This window comes from Somniosus microcephalus, chromosome 2 (assembly GCF_052327205.1).
Source record: "Somniosus microcephalus isolate GS21.2 chromosome 2, FLI_Smic_1.0, whole genome shotgun sequence".
In the NCBI taxonomy this organism is placed as follows: domain Eukaryota; kingdom Metazoa; phylum Chordata; class Chondrichthyes; order Squaliformes; family Somniosidae; genus Somniosus; species Somniosus microcephalus.
In genome coordinates this window covers 350,643,112-350,663,677 of record NC_140988.1, presented here as the reverse complement: position 1 = coordinate 350,663,677, position 20,566 = coordinate 350,643,112, and the positions used below count along the sequence as shown (strand labels likewise).

General features: G+C 48.3%; 1 protein-coding gene across 6 annotated transcripts in view; it reads left to right on the top strand.

Moving 5' to 3' along the window:
* The window catches only part of rnf24 (ring finger protein 24), a 175,197-nt gene that overhangs the window by 89,373 nt on the left and 65,258 nt on the right, over positions 1–20,566 (top strand). For all 6 annotated transcript variants that reach the window (XR_015074986.1, XR_015074987.1, XM_085975527.1 and 3 more), the window contains one exon: positions 8,053–8,095. Coding sequence is in view for 4 of the 6 variants with exons in the window: in XM_085975527.1 (XP_085831653.1) it covers positions 8,053–8,095 (43 nt within the window). In the remaining 2 variants the exon portion in view is untranslated. The remainder of the gene's footprint in view (positions 1–8,052; positions 8,096–20,566) is intronic.

The window sequence follows — 20,566 nt, the reverse complement described above, 5'->3', positions numbered from 1 at the left end:
GTCAAAGTCTGTCATCAGGCGTGGTGCTACTCATCCACAATGAGTGGCATGGGAACAGGTACCATGAGTGGTTATGGTACTGGACTAGCAACCCTTGAGCTTGTGAATTCAAATCCCACTCTAGCATGTTGTGAGATTCAACATAGATGCATTTAAGAGGTAGCTAGATAAGTACATGAGGGAGATAGGAATAGACAGGTGGGCTGATGGGGTTAGATGAAGTAGGGCAGGAAGAGGCTCGTGTGGAGCATAAAAACACTGGCACAGACCATTTGGGCCGATCGGCCTGTTTCAATGCTGTAAATTCTATATAATCCAGTAAATCTGATAGTAGCCAAAGAAAAGCAACCATGAAACCTGCCAGATTGTTGTTACACCCCAGCTCATTCACTAATGTCCTTCATGGTAAGGCGACCTGTGACCCCCCCTCTGTGACTCCAGTCCCACACTTGTATGTAAAAGATCACAGCTCATCAGATAGAACATATTGACCTGTAGCTGAGAGCATCTTCTGCACCTTGACCTGTGGCTGTGGTCGCTGACCGGGTCGTGCAGCAACAGAGTTTTCAGAGCTGACCGTTTTACCATTTGCAGCCAAACATGGCAGTTTGTTGGCTGCAAAGCAAATGTAATGGCCTGGAAGCCGCCTAAAAGGGTGATCATACCTCTAGTATGGGATCAATGGGCAGCTAGTGGCCCTTAGTGTAAGTTTGACTCAGTGGTAGCACTCTCACCTCTCGGGAGGCTATGAGTTCAGGTCCAACTCCAAGATTTAAGCACATAAGCATTAAGTGGCACTTCACTGTCGGAGGTACTGTTTTCCATGAAATGTCAATCTACGGTCGTATTACACTGGTTCCAGCGGTTCAGATGGCCATAAAAGATCACATAGCACACTATTCAAAGAGAAGCGGAGAGTTCTCCAAGTGTCCTGGCCAACACTCCTCGACCAACACTCCTCAGTCTATCCGCAACACCAGAACAGAGCCACATGTCATGCACCCCATTTGCTGTTTGTCAGACCTTGTTATGCACACACTGCTGCATTTGGCTACAAAACAAAACAAAACCGACTTTACTTCAAAAGTAATTGATTGGTTATGAAATGCTTTGGGACATCCTGAAGCTGCGATAAGGTACGATGTGAATGCAAGTTCTTTTCTTGATTTCTTTCTGGAGGAACACTAGATTGAAGGACTTGATAAGAACCAAGTGGGGTGTATTTATCAAAGAGGGATGGATTGTTGGGTCTTTATCTGTTCTTAAAAATATTTGTTTTGATGAAAAGGAAATGGAATGATTTTTAAGTCATCGCCTGTTTACAATAACAATGTACTGTAATTCTTAAGACAATGAGTGAAGGACTCCCCTCCCTCCCTCTCATTTTGTTAACTTTCTGGGATTATCAGTAACTCTTATGATTTTAACAATCTATTAAAGGTAAAAGAGATACCTTGCGCATCTATATAGCATTTTCACAATCTCACCATGTCCCAAAGTACTTCACAGCCAATGAAGTACTTTCGAAGTGTAGTCACTGTTGTAATGTAGGGAAACACAACAGCCAATTTTCACACAGCAAGCTCCCACAAACAGCAATGAGGTAGATTCTTTTTTAGTGATGTTTCTTGAAGTGTAAGTGTTGGCCAAGACACCAGGAAAACTTTGCTTCTCTTCTAATAGTGCCACAGAATCTTTTACATCCACCTGAGAGCCTTGGTTTAACATCTCATCCAGAAGATGGCACCTCCGACACTGTAGAGCGCCCAAGGTGAAGATTGGTGTTGGGTGGGGGGGTATACCCTAATTGAATTGACCAAGAAGGGATGGTTTTAAAGTCATCCAATGATGATTCTGACCCTAATACACAGTAACTAGTTTCAGGTTTAGTTTCCCTATGATAAATCGTGGAGATTTCCTGTAATTACTGAGAACTATTTCTGGGAATGACACCACAGAGAGTAATTTAGTATTTATGCAGTTGCCGTTTGCTAGTGCAAACAAAATACTGGAACCACTCCCAGAGTCAGCCCCAAACGCACAAACAATAAACACAGAAAAGGAAAATTCAAAGCTATCAACATCTCACAGCACCTCGCTGATGGTCAGTTCCCAGGACTCATTAATTTTTAATGGTTTCATCTACACAGTAACCAGAAATATGAAACTGAATATTTCCCTGATGATGAGGAGTGGGAATTGGTGGCTCGGTAGAGATCGCTAGCTGATTGTTGACGCCACCTTTGACACGAGGAAGGTTTTGTCTAAATTAGGTTGTATGAGTCAACAGTGGGAGCAATCCAGTTGCCCTCAGTACCTCCACACCTGTTCCTCTCACTAACTCCTGCCCGACTCGGGAGGAATCAACGAACTGACTGCCCACTCCTGATTGCTGCCGGTAACTCGTGCCGGGTAGTTTGCGTCTGTGGGCATCGGGTGAGGGGACAGGGTCAGGCTTGGTTGTGATGACCATGCGGTGGAATAGCCAGCCGACGAGCGTGACGGCGGCCACTGGACACATTGCCGACACCCTTGGAGCCACATCTCAAAACGTTGAGGAGAGAAGGGGGAAAGATTAGACGGGGAGAATCGTGTGACGTAGTGGGAGGATTCACAGGCTGACTGTAGGTTTGACAGGCCGCAGCGTCAACACTATTCCAACGGCCCTAACCTTTTTCATACCAGCATGGTTACTCCTACACAGCGGGTTCCCACAACCTACAGGGTGAAGGGGGGCAGGGCCACCCACACCTAACAGACCCGAGTATCCCGCTCAATGTGAACCCAGACTTCAGAGCCGCCACTCACCGGGCCTGTCTGGAGCAAGACTCAAACCCTGGCACCCTCTGACTCCGAGGCAGGAGTGCTACCACTAAGCCAAAGGGTGGCTCTATTTTCTGGCAGTGAATAAACAGGCGTTTGTTTTCTCTGTGTCAATTGCCATCCTGCACTTTGACTGGGGGAGGGTGGGGGGTGGAAAGTGTAGCGAGTAAGTGCAGCCAGCAAAGTGTCGCTCCGATCGGGTGACTGTAGGCAGCTGGTGAATCCAGCAATGTGTCGCTCCGATCAGGTGACTGTAGGCAGTGAGTGAACCCAGCAAAGTGCCGCTCCGATCAGGTGACTGTAGGCAGCTAGTGAACCCAGCAAAGTGTCGCTCCGATCAGGTGACTGTAGGCAGCTAGTGAATCCAGCAAAGTGTCGCTCCGATCAGGTGACTGTAGGCAGCTAGTGAATCCAGCAAGGTGTCGCTCCGATCAGGTGACTGTAGGCAGCTGGTGAACCCAGCAAAGTGTCGCTCCGATCAGGTGACCGTAGGCAGCTAGTGAACCCAGCAAAGTGCCGCTCCGATCAGGTGACTGTAGGCAGCTAGTGAACCCAGCAAAGTGTCGCTCCGATCAGGTGACTGTAGGCAGCTAGTGAATCCAGCAAAGTGTCGCTCCGATCAGGTGACTGTAGGCAGCTAGTGAATCCAGCAAAGTGTTGCTCCGATCAGGTGACTGTAGGCAGCTAGTGAATCCAGCAAAGTGTCGCTCCGATCAGGTGACTGTAGGCAGCTAGTGAATCCAGCAAAGTGTCGCTCCGATCAGGTGACTGTAGGGAGCTAGTGAATCCAGCAAAGTGTCGCTCCGATCAGGTGACTGTAGGGAGCTAGTGAATCCAGCAAAGTGTCGCTCCGATCAGGTGACTGTAGGCAGCTAGTGAATCCAGCAAAGTGTCGCTCCGATCAGGTGACTGTAGGCAGCTAGTGAATCCAGCAAGGTGTCGCTCCGATCAGGTGACTGTAGGCAGCTGGTGAATCCAGCAAAGTGTCGCTCCGATCAGGTGACTGTAGGCAGCTAGTGAATCCAGCAAAGTGTCGCTCCGATCAGGTGACTGTAGGCAGCTAGTGAATCCAGCAAGGTGTCGCTCCGATCAGGTGACTGTAGGCAGCTGGTGACCCCAGCAAAGTGTCGCTCCGATCGGGTGACTGTAGGCAGCTAGTGAACCCAGCAAAGTGTCGCTCCGATTGGGTGACTGTAGGCAGCTAGTGAATCCAGCAAAGTGGCGCTCCGATCAGGTGACTGTAGGCAGCTAGTGAACCCAGCAAGGTGTCGTTCCGATCAGGTGACTGTAGGCAGCTAGTGAATCCAGCAAAGTGTCGCTCCGATCAGGTGACTGTAGGCAGCTAGTGAACCCAGCAAGGTGTCGCTCCGATCAGGTGACTGTAGGGAGCTAGTGAATCCAGCAAAGTGTCGCTCCGATCAGGTGACTGTAGGCAGCTGGTGAATCCAGCAAAGTGTCGTTCCGATCAGGTGACCGTAGGTAGCTAGTGAACCCAGCAAAGTGTCGCTCCGATCAGGTGACCGTAGGCAGCTAGTGAACCCAGCAAAGTGTCGCTCCGATCAGGTGACCGTAGGCAGCTGGTGAACCCAGCAAGGTGTCGCTCCGATCAGGTGACCGTAGGCAGCTGGTGAACCCAGCAAAGTGTCGTTCCGATCAGGTGACCGTAGGTAGCTAGTGAACCCAGCAAAGTGTCGCTCCGATCAGGTGACTGTAGGCAGCTGGTGAATCCAGCAAAGTGTCGTTCCGATCAGGTGACCGTAGGTAGCTAGTGAACCCAGCAAAGTGTCGCTCCGATCAGGTGACTGTAGGCAGCTAGTGAACCCAGCAAAGTGTCGCTCCGATCAGGTGACCGTAGGTAGCTAGTGAACCCAGCAAAGTGTCGCTCCGATCAGGTGACTGTAGGCAGCTAGTGAACCCAGCAAAGTGTCGTTCCGATCAGGTGACCGTAGGTAGCTAGTGAACCCAGCAAAGTGTCGCTCCGATCAGGTGACTGTAGGCAGCTAGTGAACCCAGCAAAGTGTCGCTCCGATCAGGTGACTGTAGGCAGCTAGTGAACCCAGCAAAGTGTCGCTCCGATCAGGTGACCGTAGGTAGCTAGTGAACCCAGCAAGGTGTCGCTCCGATCAGGTGACCGTAGGCAGCTGGTGAACCCAGCAAAGTGTCGTTCCGATCAGGTGACCGTAGGTAGCTAGTGAACCCAGCAAAGTGTCGCTCCGATCAGGTGACTGTAGGCAGCTAGTGAACCCAGCAAGGTGTCGCTCCGATCAGGTGACTGTAGGCAGCTGGTGAATCCAGCAAAGTGTCGCTCCGATCAGGTGACCGTAGGCAGCTAGTGAACCCAGCAAGGTGTCGCTTCGATCAGGTGTGACTAGGCAGCTAGTGAACCCAGCAAGGTGTCACTTCGATCAGCTGTGACTAGGCAGCTAGTGAACCCAGCAAAGTGTCGCTCCGATCAGGTGACCGTAGGCAGCTAGTGAACCCAGCAAGGTGTCGCTCCGATCAGGTGACCGTAGGCAGCTAGTGAACCCAGCAAAGTGTCGCTCCGATCAGGTGACCGTAGGCAGCTGGTGAACCCAGCAAGGTGTCGCTCCGATCAGGTGACCGTAGGCAGCTAGTGAACCCAGCAAGGTGTCGCTCCGATCAGGTGACTGTAGGCAGCTAGTGAATCCAGCAAAGTGTCGCTCCGATCAGGTGACCGTAGGCAGCTAGTGAACCCAGCAAGGTGTCGCTCCGATCAGGTGACCGTAGGCAGCTAGTGAACCCAGCAAGGTGTCGCTCCGATCAGGTGACTGTAGGCAGCTGGTGAACCCAGCAAAGTGTCGCTCCGATCAGGTGACCGTAGGCAGCTGGTGAACCCAGCAAGGTGTCGCTCCGATCAGATGACTGTAGGCAGCCGGTGAACCTCTGGGCTCAGTAGCTGCTCCCAGTTTATGTAAAACCTGCTCTTCGAAAGGCGTTTATCCAGCGTGAATGAACAAATTAAAGGAAATAATTGATTTCCACCATGCAGATATTGGCCAAGTGCTCTGTATATTAAAGGGGCACTGTGGTTAATTTTCATGCTGAGGTTTTTGGGCACATAGGTTTCTGAAACAACCTGGTCTGACAATTCTTTCTCTGAGACACCAGCATGTATTGTCCATCCCTCGTTACCCTTGAGAAGATGGCAGTGAGCCATCGCCTTGAACCGCTGCAGTCCGTGTGGTGAAGGTACTCCCACAGTGCTGTTAGGGAGGGAGTTCCAGGATTTTGACCCAGTGACGATGAAGGATCGGCGATATATTTCCAAGTCAAGATGGTGTGTGACTTGGAGGGGAACTTGGAGGTGGTGGTGTTCCCATGCGTCTGCTGCCCTTGTCCTTCTAGGTGGCAGAGGTCGCGGGTTTGGGAGGTGCTGCCGAAGAAGCCTCGTGTAATTGTTGTTACACGCCTGGCAGAATATGCAGGTAATTTTGAAGAACAACAATGTACCTTCAAATAGAAGTGGTCCTTGAGCTACCTGGTGGCTCGGAGGGTAAAAGCAGAGCCCACTGTGGAAGAAAGTCATCCAGACCAAGAAGGGCCCCCAGTTCATGTTGGATTAACTGAACTCAGCCAGAGCAGCAATAGGAGTGCTACTGGACTAGAAGGTGACAAATCAGTGGGGGTTCCTGATCCTGATTGCTATCCTCTGGTGAAAAGTGATGCTGGGTGAGGACAGGATCAGACTCTATTATGGTGCCTCTTCCCACACACCCCCATGGTAAAATAGTCTGCTGTCAGCTTGTATTAAAAGGTAACAGCGCTGACTTTTCATTTTGTCGTTTTACCTTTTGTAGTGTTTGTAATTGTCATTTGGTGCTTGAGTTTGCTGCACAGTGTTTACGATGATATTTTACATTTTGAATAATTAGTTACCAAGAGCGGTAAAGAATTGTATTTTCTTATTTCCCATCCATGACGTGACCAGTGTATGAAGTATCTGTGAAATCTAGCAAATATAATCCCTTTTTATATCCATAATAATCAATAGTGCTGTGGATAGAGGAACTGAAGAAATGGAGCCCAATGTCAATTCTGAACCTTTTCAACCTTGGGACTTGCTCCCAGCTATAATTTTTGCCCTATATTCAGTGACAGAGGTTTGAATGCGTGGGATTTTGATCAAGCCTCGAGAAAATTCCAGCCTTACTGAGGACAGTTCTTGACGAGATGTAGCCTGTGATGGGATGGCTATCACTTGCCCCCTTTCAGTACAAAGAAGGTTCACTCGGTTAATCCCGGGGATGAGGGGATGGACATATGAGGAGAGGTTGAGTAGATTGGGACTCTACTCATTGGAGTTCAGAAGAATGAGAGGCGATCTTATTGAAACATGTAAGATTGTGAAGGGGTTGGATCGGGTGGATGTGGGGAGGATGTTCCCGATGATGGGTGAAACTAGAACTAGGGGGCATAGTCTTAGAATAAGGGGCTGCTCTTTCAAAACTGAGATGAGGAGGAACTACTTCACTCAGAGGGTGGTAGGTCCATGGAATATGCTGCCCCAAAAAGCTGTAGAAGCTACATCATTACATAAATTTAAAACAGAAATAGACAGTTTCCTAGAAGTAAAGGGAATTAAGGGTTACGGGGAGCGGGCAGGAATTTGGACATGAGTCTAGGTTCGGATCGGTCATGGCCCTGTGGGTAGCGGAGCGGGCCCAGGGGCCGTGTAGCCTGATCCTGCTCCTATTTCGTGTGTCTAATTCTGTTAGATTCAGGAGATGGTTCTGTGATAGTGGATTGGCGGTTAGGTCAGATCAGCCATGATCTTATTGAATGGCGGAGCAGGCTCGAGGGGCCGATTGGCCTACTCCTGCTCCTATTTCTTATGTTCTTATGTTCTTATGTTCACAGTCTCAGCAGCTGGACAAGTTCTCCACTGCTGTCCGAGCCCAGCCAGCGAGCTATTCATTCATTGTCTTTGACACTAGAACAGCTGGGTTGTAGCACAAACAGTGCAGCAACTGTGATTGAACAGTAATGATGGGCACTGCCTGTACTGTGCCAGGGGGTTGACAGCAGGCTGATTGAACGGCTGCAGTCCCCACCTTGAGATTAACACCCATTTCCCTAATACATTACGATACGTTGCCTGTCAGTAATTGTATGCAACAGCTGTCATTGGAGAACGAGTTGTACTATCACAGAGAAGCAACATGGCAGTTGTAGTAATGACCGACTTCTCTCTCATTCTTCTCTATGCAGGTTACGACATCAAGCACACAAGGAGCTATATGCATATAAACAGGTAAGACCTACATCTGCACCAAATGAAACCGGCAGGGTGATGGTGTTCTGAATCTGCTGACATCCATTCATTAAAATGGCGACTCTTTTGTGTGACTTTTATGCTCATCAAGGTAAGGAAAGCGAGTGCTGAGCAATAGCATGCTTAACAGTTCGGGTACCTCATGGTCAGCGTTAAGGACTTCCAGCTCGGGTACAGCGTATTTAAGTGCTGAGTAAAAGCTCCCTTCACTCTGTCCAACCTCAGAACAACCCCCTGCTGCACCATTTCCATTTACCCACAACAGCCATCTGAGTTAGATTTCCAATGTGTCAAATTTGGAACAGCTTTGTGCCGCGATCCCATGCCCTGTAGAAATTGGATTGATGATACCCAATAGATCCTTTGCAGGTAGCAAAAAAAAAGACCTCTTCATCCCAGCAGTAAGAGGCAAGATCTAAATGTGCAAAGCAGTACATAGTATTCATTACACATATATGTTTACAACACTTGCTTCTCTCCATCTTTTGCAGTCAAAACATGGAAAGACTCCAGTTCCACCCCCTCACGTAGCTTCACCATCAGCATGAATGTTCTTCAGTCATTGACGAGTCATTATGACATGCATTACCTTTCACCCAATGAAGGGATTCAGGTAGTCTCTCATTAGAATGTAAGAACACGAACAGGCCATTCAGCCCCTCGAGCCTGTTCCACCATTCAATCAGATCATGGCTGATCTTTACCTCAACTCCATTTACCTGCCTTTTCTCCATATCCCTAACAAAATCTGTTGACCTCCACCCTGAAAATTGCAGTTGACCCAGCATCTACAGCCTCTTTGGGGAGAGCGATCCCGATTTCCACAACCCTTTGTGTGAAAGAATGCTTCCTCATTTCACTCCGAACTGGCCTAGCTCTAATTTTAAGATTATAAGGGAATTTATAATGGGGAACAAAGAAATGGCAGACCAATTAAATACATCCTTTGGTTCTCTCTTCACAAAGGAGGACACAAATAACCTCCCAGAGATGTCGGGGAACATAGGGTCTAATGAGAGGGAGGAACTGAATGAAATCAGTATTTGTAGGGAAGTGGTGTTAGGGAAATTGACGGGATTGAAGGCCAATAAATCCCCAGGGCCTGATAATCTACATCCTAGGGTACTTAAGGAAGTGGCCCTAGAAATAGTAGATGCATTGCTGGTCATCTTCCAAAATTCTATAGACTCTGGAACTGTTCCCATGGATTGGAGGGTAGCTAATGTAACCCCACTATTCAAAAAAGGTGGTAGAGAGAAAACGGGGAATTATAGACCGGTAAGCCTGACATCAGTATTGGGGAAAATGCTAGAGTCCATTATAAAAGATGTAATAGCAGAGCACTTGGAAAACAGTGACAGGATCGGACAAAGTCAACATGGATTTACTAAAGGTAAATCATGCTTGACTAATCCACTGGAATTTTTTGAGGATGTAACTGGTAGAATAGATAAGGGAGAACCAGTGGATGTGGTGTATTTGGACTTTCAGAAGGCTTTCGATAAGGTCCCACATAAGAGATTAGCATGCAAAGTTAAAGCACAAGAGATTGGGGGTAAGGTACTGACTTTGATAGAGAACTGGTTGGCAGACAAGAAGCAAAAATTTGGAATAAACGGGTCTTTTTCCGAGTGGCAGGCAGTGACTAGTGGGGTACCGCAGGGATCGGTGCTAGGACCCCAGCTATTCACTATGGGGGAAAAATTCAGTTGTTTGCGCCTCCCGTTAGCGCCTTAAGAGGGTGCCAAGTGGGGCGCAAAGCAACTAGCGCCCGGGCGCAGTGATGTTTGCGCCGCTCGCGAAATTAACTAAACATTTTGCGGCGGCGCTAAACACTACCGCCACGATCTCCTGCGCCGGCAGATCGTAACATCAGTCGAGTGCGCAACGCCCCGGTAGCGCCCCGGACCGGAAATTGAGTGGCGCCCCCTGCCTTACCGCCTGCCGCTAGCAACGACAGGTTGAGGGGAGCGTTATGCTGTCAGAAAGGGACTGGGGGAGCGCTATTTAAAGGCGACCACTTCCTGCCTTTTTTTGCTGGTGAAATTTTTGCACCACGCATTCTGAGAGAGAGCGAGACTTCTGGAGAGATTCAACGCTGTGTAAAGGAGTTTAGGGTACTGAGCAACAATTTGCAGGTTCATTTTGATTTGCCCTTCCTTGTATCGATTTAGAAGAGACTGTGGGGGCTGCACTCTGAGCTCTTTCCCTGGGCCCCTCCATTGTTCTTTCCAGCAGATTTGATGTACTGGTCTCTCCAGGCCGGGATTCAAGGCTGCAATGAGCAGGATGTGGATGGAGAGCAAGATCAACCCACCCCTATAAGAACTGGCTGGTGCCATTGTGTCTGTGTTCCATTGCTGACTGACATCACATGAGCTTCGCCCACCCTCTGAGGTAGCGCCTCGCTCCTCGGCCGTAGCGCTTTAAGAGAGGTTTGTAGCGCCTGGTTTAGCGCTCCAATCACCTCCAGGGGCGATAAAAGCCAAGTTTGCTGTCGGAGGCGATAATTAGCGCCAGGCGCTAAACTTTGCGCACCGCCAATAATGGCGCCCCAAATGGGGCGATACCGAATTTTTCCCCCTATATATATTAATGATCTAGACGAGGGGACTAGATGTAATATCTCCAAGTTTGCAGACGACACAAAGCTGGGTGGGCGTGTGTGCTGTGAGGAGGATGCCGAGAAACTCCAGTATGACTTGGACAGGTTGGGTGATTGGGCAGATGCATGGTAGATGCAGTATAATGTGGATAAATGCGAGGTTATCCACTTTGGTGGCAAAAACAGGAAGGCAGATTGTTATCTGAACGGCAATAGATTGGGAGAAAGGGAAGTGCAACGAGACCTGGGTGTCCTTGTGCACCAGTCGCTGAAGGTAAGCATGCAGGTGCAGCAGGCGGTTAAGAAGGCAAATGGTATGTTGGCCTTCATAGCGAGAGGATTCAAGTACAGGAGCAAAGATGTCTTGCTGCAGATTTATAGGGCCTTGGTGAGACCACACCTTGAGTATTGTGTGCAGTTTTGGTCGCCTTATCCGAGGAAGAATGTTCTTGCCATGGAGGGAATGCAGTGAAGATTCACCAGACTGATACCTGGGATGGCAGGAATGACATATGAGGAGAGATTGGGTCGATTGGGCTTGTATTCGCTAGAGTTTAGAAGAACGAGAGGGGATCTCATTGAAACGTATAAAATTATAACAGGACTAGACAGACTAGATGCAGGAAGGATGTTCCCGATGGCCGGGGAGTCCAGAACCAGGGGTCACAGTCTAAGGATAAGGGGTAAGCCATTTAGGGCAGAGATGAGGAGGAATTTCTTCACCCAGAGAGTGGTGAACCTGTGGAATTCTCTACCACAAAAGGCAGTTGAGACCAATTCATTAAATATATTCAAGAAGCAGTTAAATATATTTCTTAAGGTTAAAGGGATATGGGGAGAAGGCAGGGACAGGGTACTGAATTTGGATGATCAGCCATGATCTCATTAAATGGCGGAACAGGCTCGAGGGGCTGAATGGCCTACTCCTGCTCCTATCTTCTATGTTTCCATGCCCTCTTGTTCTGGATTCTCCACACCAGAGGATATAGTTTTTCTGTGTCTACCTTACCAATCCCCTTTTTAAACAACTTGATTAGGTCACCCCTCAGCATTTTAAACTCAGTGGAATGCAAAACCAGTTTATGCAACCTGTCCTCGTAATTGAACTCCATCAGCTATAGTTTTGCCCACTCGGCTAGTCTGCCTGTCCTGCCGTAACTTCCTGCTCCTATCTACACAACTTAATGTGCCTAGGGAATGAGGTGGGTCAAGTAGAGCAAGTGTCAGTAGGGGAACATTTAGGGAACAGTGATCACAGTATCATAAGTTTTAGACTAGCTATGGAAAAGGACAAGGAGCAATCTAGAGTAAAAATACTTAATTGGAGGAAGGCCAATTTCAGTGGGTTGAGAATGGATCTGGTACGGGTAAATTGGAATCAAAGATTGGCAGGCAAAACTGTAATAGAACAATGGGCTGCCTTTAAAGAGGAGATGGTTCGGGTACAGTCGATGTACATTCCCACGAGGGGGAAAGGTAGGGCAACCAAAGCCAGAGCTCCCTGGATGACAAAAGAAAGAGCGAGTAAGATGGAGCAGACAAAGGGGACGTATGACCGATGTCAGGTTGAGAATACAAGTGAGAACCAGGCTGAATATAGAAAGTTCAGAGGGGAAGTGAAAAAGGAAATAAGTGAGAGTATGCGAATAGATTGACAGCTAACATAAAAGGGAATCCAAAAGTCTTCTATAGGCATATAAATAGTAAACAGGTAGTAAGAGGAGGGGTGGGGCCAATTAGGTACCAAAATGGGAGACCTTCGCATGGAGCTAGAGGGCATGGCTGAGGTACTAAATGAGTACTTTGCGTCTGTCTTTACCAAGGAAGAAGATGCTGCCAAAGTCATAGTGAAAGAGGAGGTAGTTGAGATAGTGGATGGGATAAAATTGATGAGGTACTAGAAAGGCAGGCTGTACTTAAAGTAGGTAAGTCACCAGGACCGGATGTGATGCATCCCCAGGAGTCGGTACTAGGACCACTGCTTTTCTTGATATATATTAATGACTTGGACATGGGTGTACAAGACACAATTTCAAAATTTGCAGATGACACAAAACTTGGATGTATAGTGAACAGTGAGGAGGATCGTGATAGAACTCAAGAAGACATAGACAGGCTAGAATGGGCAGAGACATGGCAGATGAAATTTAACGTAGAAAAGTGCAGAGTGATACATTTTGGTAGGAAGAACGAGGCGAGACAATATAAACTAAAAAGGGTACAATTCTAAAGGGGGTGCATGAACAGAGACCTGTGGGTATATGTGCACAAATCATTGAAGGTGGCAGGGCAGGTTGAGAAAGCAGTTAAAAAAGCTTATGGGATCCTGGGCTTCATAAATAGAGGCATAGAGTACAAAAGCAAGGAAATTATGGTGAACCTGTATAAAACACTGGTTTGGCCACAGCTGGAGCATTGTGTCCAATTCTTGGCACCGCACTTTAGGAAGAATGTAAAGACCTTAGAGAGGGTGCAGAAAAGCTTTAGAAGAATAGTTCCAGGTGTGAGGGACTTCAGTTACGTGGGTAGACTAGAGAAGTTGGGGCTGTTCTCCTTAGTGCAGAGAAGGATGAGAGGAGATTTGATAGAGGTGTTCAAAATCATGAGGGTCTAGACAGAGTAGAGAGAGAGAAACTGTTCCCATTGGCGGAAGGGTCGAGAACCAGAGGACACAGATTTAAGGTGATTGAAGAACCAAAGGCGGCAGCAGCGAGTGGTTAGAATCTGGAATGCACTGCCTGAAAGGGTGGTGGAGGCAGAATCAATTGTGGCTTTCAAAAGGGAATTGGATAAGTACCTGAAAGAAAAAAATGTGCAGGGCTACAAGGAAAGGGCGGGGGAATGGGACTAGCTGAAGTGCTCTTGCAGAGAGCCGGCACGGGCTCGATGGGCCGAATGGCCTCCTTCTGTGCTGTAACCATTCTATGATTCTTAACCTGGTGTCATCTGCAAACTTGGATATACAGCTCTCTATTCCTTCATCTAAGTCATTAATATGTATGTTGAAGAGCTGAGGCCCCAGAACTGGGGAGCACCACTTGTCACATCCCGCCAGTCCCTTGCATTTGTGTAAGCCCTTCCTCATGTGGGTGATGGAAATTAACACACACTGGTGTAACAGGAAATGTTCTCCCGAGTTTAAGGCACATCGTTGGCGAGAGTAAAGGGAGCTTTATTCTGTATTTAACCATGCTATACCTGATTTAGGAGTAAACACTAGATATATAAAATACATACTTCGATTGCCAAGAACTGACATCCCCTTAATGGGCACAAAACGCACAAAAATAAAGTTACGCAATAGCTATCTAGTAGTAATTAGCAGTGTGACTTATTCTGTTCCATTCAAAAGCCCAGTGTGACCGAAGGGTGTTAAGTCATATTGTTCCTGTTACTTATTATTGAGGCAGGAATTTTAGCATGGTATTTTCACAAGGAGATGGTATCTCAAGGATAGGCTGCACAATTTATGTTTCTGTAACACTAGAGTTCTATCCGTCTGTGAAAGACTATCACCAGATACCAGCTTCCCGGAATCCAACCAGTGCTTTAGTATCAAGAACGAACAGTTAAATTCCTCCTTCCCGTCAGTTGTATTTTGGCAGGATTAAATACTGCTTTGATTGTTAATTATATATGGCGGTAACTGAATTGAACTATATTGAATTTGGCAGCTGTACCCTCCTGCTATTCCTCATGTATTTTGCCATTTTTCTTTGGGAAAACCAAACGTTTTTTGATAATGCTGTGGGGCCTCGAGTCACTATGGCAGTGTCAGAAAAAATTCTGAGGGACAAAATTAATCTCCACTTGGAGAGGCAAGGATTAATCGGGGATAGTCAGCATGGCTTTGTCAAGGGTAAATCATGTCTAACAAATCTGATCGAATTTTTCGAGGGGGTGACTAGTGGGGTGGATGAGGGAAATGCTGTGGATGTGGTGTACATGGACTTCAGTAAAGCTTTTGACAAAGTCCCGCATAGGAGACTGGTCAAGAAGGTAAGAGCCCATGGGATCCAGGGTGCCTTGGCGCGTTGGATCCTAAACTGGCTGAGTGGCAGGAGGCAGAGGGTGATGGTCGAAGGTTGCTTTTGTGACTGGAAGCCTGTGTCCAGTGGGGTACCTCAGGGATCGGTGCTGGGTCCCTTATTGTTTGTGATCTACATAAATGATTTGGATGAAAATGTAAAAGGTATGATCAGTAAGTTCGCAGATGACACGAAAATTGGTGGGGTGGTAAACTGCGAGGAGGAAAGCCTCCGGCTACAGGACGATATAAACGGGTTGGTCAGATGGGCGGAAAAGTGGCAAATGGAATTTAACCCTGAAAAGTGCGAGGTGATGCATTTTGGACGGACAAATAAGGCAAGGGAATACACAATGAGTGGTAGGACCCTAGGAAGTACAGAGGGTCAGAGGGACCTTGGTGTACATGTACATAGATCCCTGAAGGCAGCGGAGCAGGTAGATAAGGTGGTTAAAAAGGCATATGGGATACTTGCCTTCATTAGCCGAGGCATAGAATATAAGAGCAGGGAGGTTATGATGGAGCTGTACAAAACGCTGGTGAGGCCACAGCTGGAGTACTGTGTGCAGTTCTGGTCGCCTCACTATAGGAAGGATGTGATTGCTTTGGAGAGGGTGCAGAGAAGATTCACCAGGATGTTACCTGGGATGGAGCGCCTCAGCTATGAAGAGAGGCTGGACAGGCTGGAGTTGTTTTCCTTGGAGCAGAGAAGGCTGAGGGGGGACCTGATTGAGGTGTACAAAATAATGAGGGGCATAGATAGGGTAGATAAAGAGGAACTTTTCCCCTTAGTGGGGGGGTCAATAACAAGGGGGCATAGATTCAGGGTAAGGGGCAGGAGATTTAGAGGGGATTTGAGGAGGAACTTTTTCACCCAGAGGGTGGTTGGAATGTGGAACTCAATGCCTGAAAGGGTGGTGGAGGCAGGAACCCTCACAACATTCAAGAAGCATTTGGATGAGCACTTGAAATGCCATTGCATACAAGGCTATGGACCAAATGCTGGAAAATGGGATTAGACTGGACAGGGATGGATGGGCGGCGCAGACACGATGGGCCGAAGGGCCTCTTTCTGTGCTGTAAAACTCTATGACTCTATGACTCACTGGGATGTGGAGTTCTGGTTTGGTACAGCATGGTCCGATGTTAAGGCGTGGGTATAATTTAGTGGATCTCCCGTGGCATTACTCGTGTGTCAGAGGCTGCATTGAAACTACAGCACTGCATAGTGGCGGCAACCTGCAACTGCAGCGTCACCTGGCCTGTTACCTAAGGGATCTCCCATTGTAAATGATTGCATAGACATTCCCAATGTCAATGTAAAAAATGTGAACAAAAACCATGACAACAGAAAGCAAAGTTCATGGATGGGACATTTTAAAAAATTCATTCATGGGATGTGGACATCGCTGGCAAGGCCAGCATTTATTGACCATCCCTAATTGCCCTTGCTAGGCCATTTCAGAGAGCAGTTAAAAGTCAACCACATTGTTGTGGGTCTGGAGTCACATATAGGCCAGACTGGGTAAGGACGGTAGATTTCCTTCCCTAAAGGACATTAGTGAACCAGATGGGTAGTTACAAGGTCACCATTATTGAGACTAGCTTATTCCAAATTTATTTAACTGAATTCAAATTCCCCAAGTGCCGTGGTGGGATTTAAACTCTTGCCTATCAGATTAGTCCAAGCCTCTGAGATTACTAGTCCAGTAACATTACCACTATGCTACCGTTCCCTCAAATATGAAGACGCACGATATAAGATGGGAGAAAATCCCATACATAGGATGGGAGAATATCTTGAAAATCAAAGAGACAGAAAAGCAGTGGGAAATCTTTAAAAGGGTGATCAATAGTGTTCAAGTGAAATGTATTCCACTAAAAGCCAAAAACAAGCACGCTAATCATGGAGCACCATGTATGAATAGAGAACGAAAGGGAAAATTGAATCAAAACAAAAAGCCATATAAGAAGTACTTGGATACTAAAGGAGAAGAGATTGAAAGGGAATGCGAAGAACTTAGGAGAGAAGTTTAAAAAAACATCAGGAAGGCAAAGAGAAATTACAAAATCAAATTATCAAGGAATATAAATGAAATAATAGTGTTCCATAGACACAAATAACAAAAGGAAAATTAAAGTAGGGATAGAGCCACTAAAGGATGGGCAAGATAATCTCAAAGGTTATGACTGAGAAATGGCTGAAGTATTGAACAAGTACTTCGCCTCAGTTTTTACTGAAAAAGATAATGAAATGTACACTTCACTAGAGGATGGGCTTAAAGAATATTATTCCAGTTGGGATAGAAAGGGAGAAAATTAAAGAAAAGAAAGAACAACTTACAATATATTATCTATATCTATATATATATAAAACGGTCCGTCTGTCTTTCCGTCTGTCTGTCCGGTTATACAATCAAAAGTTATAGAGCGTACCTACACATATGTTATATCAAAAGAAAGCTTATCATTAGGGGAGTCTAATAGGCATATTTACTTTTTGGTCAGACAAAAATTGTTCCGACAGTATACAAAAAAGGTTCAAAAAACGGCAACATTCCGCTCATTAGCGTTGAGTGACGTGATGGTTGACCAATCGTACAGGGGATTAACCTGATGGTTGACCAATCGGTGCGTCACGGGGGGCGTTTCATTGTGTGTGTGGGCAGGCCTAATCCTTCTGAGCTGAGGTGAGTGGCCGCCATCTTGATTCCTAACTATTCATTTCTTTTTCCCACTTTCTGCGTGTTTCTTTTCAAATCTAGGTTTTAAAACACAATTAAATTGTTTTCAAAAAAAGCTAATTAATTTGTAAATATTTTCTCTAACCTCATTAATTTTCCTACCTTTCACCCTTTTTTTTCCCTCTTGACTCGCTACCTCCGCCGGGCGCCGCAACCTTCCAGGGTTACCCCGCCTGCAGGCCTCGAAGCCTCGGCCTCTCCTCCCCAGCTATGCCCGAGCTAGGCACCTCCCGTCCCGCTCAACAAGCGGCCTGCGATCGCCGCCATCTTTGTAAAGGCTGGCGGGGCGGGCCTGAGCCGAGCGTAGCCACCGCCGGCTTCTTTGTAAAGGCTGGCGGGGGCAGTACGGAGCTCCGCAGAGCCATCGCCGGTGCTGGGCTCGGGTGCTTTGTGGCCTGCGGCCAAATGGCGGCTGCGGAGCTCGGGCTGCCCGGGGTGCTGGGCTCGGCTGGGCCATGTCAGTGCGGGTGCCCGAGGCCCCGGGGCCTAGACTTCTCCAACCGCCACCGGCAGCGCAACTCTCAACACTGGCAGAGGGGAGAGGGTTTGCTGGCTCCCCCCCTCCCTTTCACCCCCCTTCCTCCCTCCTTTTTCCACACCCCCTTCCCACCCCCTCCCACACACCCCCTTCCCACCCCCCCTTTCCCCCCCACACACCCCCTTCCCCTCCCCCCCTTTCCCCCCCTCCCCTTCCCTTCCCCCCTTCTCTTCCCCCATCCCCCCGTCCCTCCCCCTTCCCCCTCTTCCCCTTTCCCTTCCCCCCTCCCTTCTCCCCCATATTCCACCTCCCCCTTCCCCCCACCCCTTCCCTCCCCCTCCCCCCCTTCCTTTCCCCCCTTCCTTTCCCCCCCTTCCTTTCCTTCCCCCCCACCCTTTCCCCCCACCCCTTTCCTCCCACCACTTTCCCCCACCCCTTTTCCCCCACCCCTTTCCCCTTTCTCTCCTTCCCTCTCTCCTTCCCTCTCTCTCTCCTTCCCTCTCTCTCTCTCTCTCTCTCTCTTTCTCTCCTCCCCCCCTCTCTCTCCTTCCCCCCTCTCTCTCTCTCCTTCCCCCCCTCTCTCTCTCCTTCCCCCCCTCTCTCTGTCTGGCACAGGGTTCTTGAGTTCCCTCGGCACCGCCGGGCACTCCAGCTGGTATATATATATAGCGCCTTTCACGACCACCGGACATATCAAAGCACTTTACAGCCAATGAAGTACTATTTGAAGTGGTGTCACTTTTGTAACATGGGAAACGTTACAGCCAATTTGCACACAGCAAGCTCCCACAAACAGCAATGTGATAATGACCAGATAATCTGTTTTAGTGATGTTGATTGTGGGATAAATATTGGCCAGGACACCGGGGATAACTCCCCTGCTCTTCTTCAAAATAGTGCCATGGGATCTTTTACGTCCACCAGACACGGCCTCGGTTAAACGTCGCATCCGAAAGACGGCACCTCAGACAGTGCAGCACTGGAGTGTCAGCCTAGCTTTATGTGCTCAAGTGATAGTTTGTCAAATAATTAACAAATTAGCATAACTAAAAGAGGATAAAACCCCAGGTCCGGGTGGTATGCACCCTCGCATACTCAAGGAAAGTAGGGAGGAGATAGCAGACACACCAGCTTATACTTACAAAAGTTCAGTCGAAGAGGGGATCATGTCACATACTGGAATCGATACCAAAAGAATAAAAATGTCTTTACTCAAGAGTGTGGTTAAAATGTGGAACTTGCTATCACAGGAGGAGATTCAGGCAAATAGCTTAGATACTTTCAAAAGGAAACTAGATGAGTACATGAGAGAAAAGGGAAGAGAAAGATAGGCTGAAAGGCGGAGATGAGGCAGATGGAATGGGAGGAGACTCGTGTGGAATATAAACGCCGGCACAGACTGGTTGGGTCGAATGGCCTGTCTCTGTGCTGTGTATTCTATGTAATGTAGAGTCATAGGCCCCGATTTTCTGGCTGCCGTCGGGCGGCTTTTCATGCGGCCGGGGGCCGAAAATTGGCGAAAAAGCGGGTCGGGACCCCCCCCCGCCTGATTCCCCGCCCCGTCCAACTTTCGGACTGCCGTTTCCGCGCGCCCCGCTTCAGTCCCGGCCGCTGCTGGCGGGACTGGTCGTCGGAGCACTAACAAGCAATTATCTGCTTGTTGAAGTGGATTTTCCCATGCCGTTGCGACTTTGGGGCTTTCCCCACCTGAAACCCACCTGCGGGGAACCCCGCTGCTGAGAGCTGGCGTGAAAACAGCTGGCTTGCTTGCTTGCAGCAGCAGGTCGCTGAGGGCTGAAGAGATTTAAAGAGGCAGCATTTGCAGGCTGCAGGACCTTGTTGATCAAGGCTTGGGGGAACTTTTTAAAGCCTTAGGAGCAGCTGCAGAAAGTTGGAGCCTCACACACTGATGCACTATCAATTGCTACAAAAGACTGGAGATTGAGTAAGTAATAAACAGGCTTTTATTACCAAAGAACAGAGCATGCCTCTTGGGGTTGCCTGGTATCCAAAAGGGCCGGAGGCTTCTGAGCAGCGACCTTTATACCCAGCCATGAGGGTGGAGCCAGGGGCGGAGTCAGCTGAGGCATGCACAGACAAGTACAACAATACTAACAACAGTGGTTTACCACATTCACCCCTTGTTTAGAATTGAGTCCGGCGGGGTGAAGTGCACTAAAAATTCGTGTACTGAAGTCTATCAGGAGGCCTTGTAAGCCGTCCTGAGCGTCGCAGCAGCGGCGGTGATGGTGCAGCATCCAACGGTGAACCCGGTGTCTCGTTCAGAGGAGGTGTAGCAGGTGGCGGACCCTGGGGCTGCTGCATGCCGTCTACAGGGGTCAGAGCATGGGTAATGGGAGGTAGCGATGGTGGTCTCTCAGAGGCACCCGAAGGTGCGAGGTCTCGTGCGGGGACTGTGTCCTGGGGGTAGGCAGGAGTAGCGGTGGGTGGCGAAGAGGGTGTTTCAGGAGCACCTGCAGGTGCGAGGTCTCGAATGGAGACTGTGTCCTCCCGCCCGTCCGGGTACACCACGTAAGCATACTGCGGGTTAGCGTGGAGGAGGCTCACCCTCTCGACCAGGGGGTCCGCCTTATGG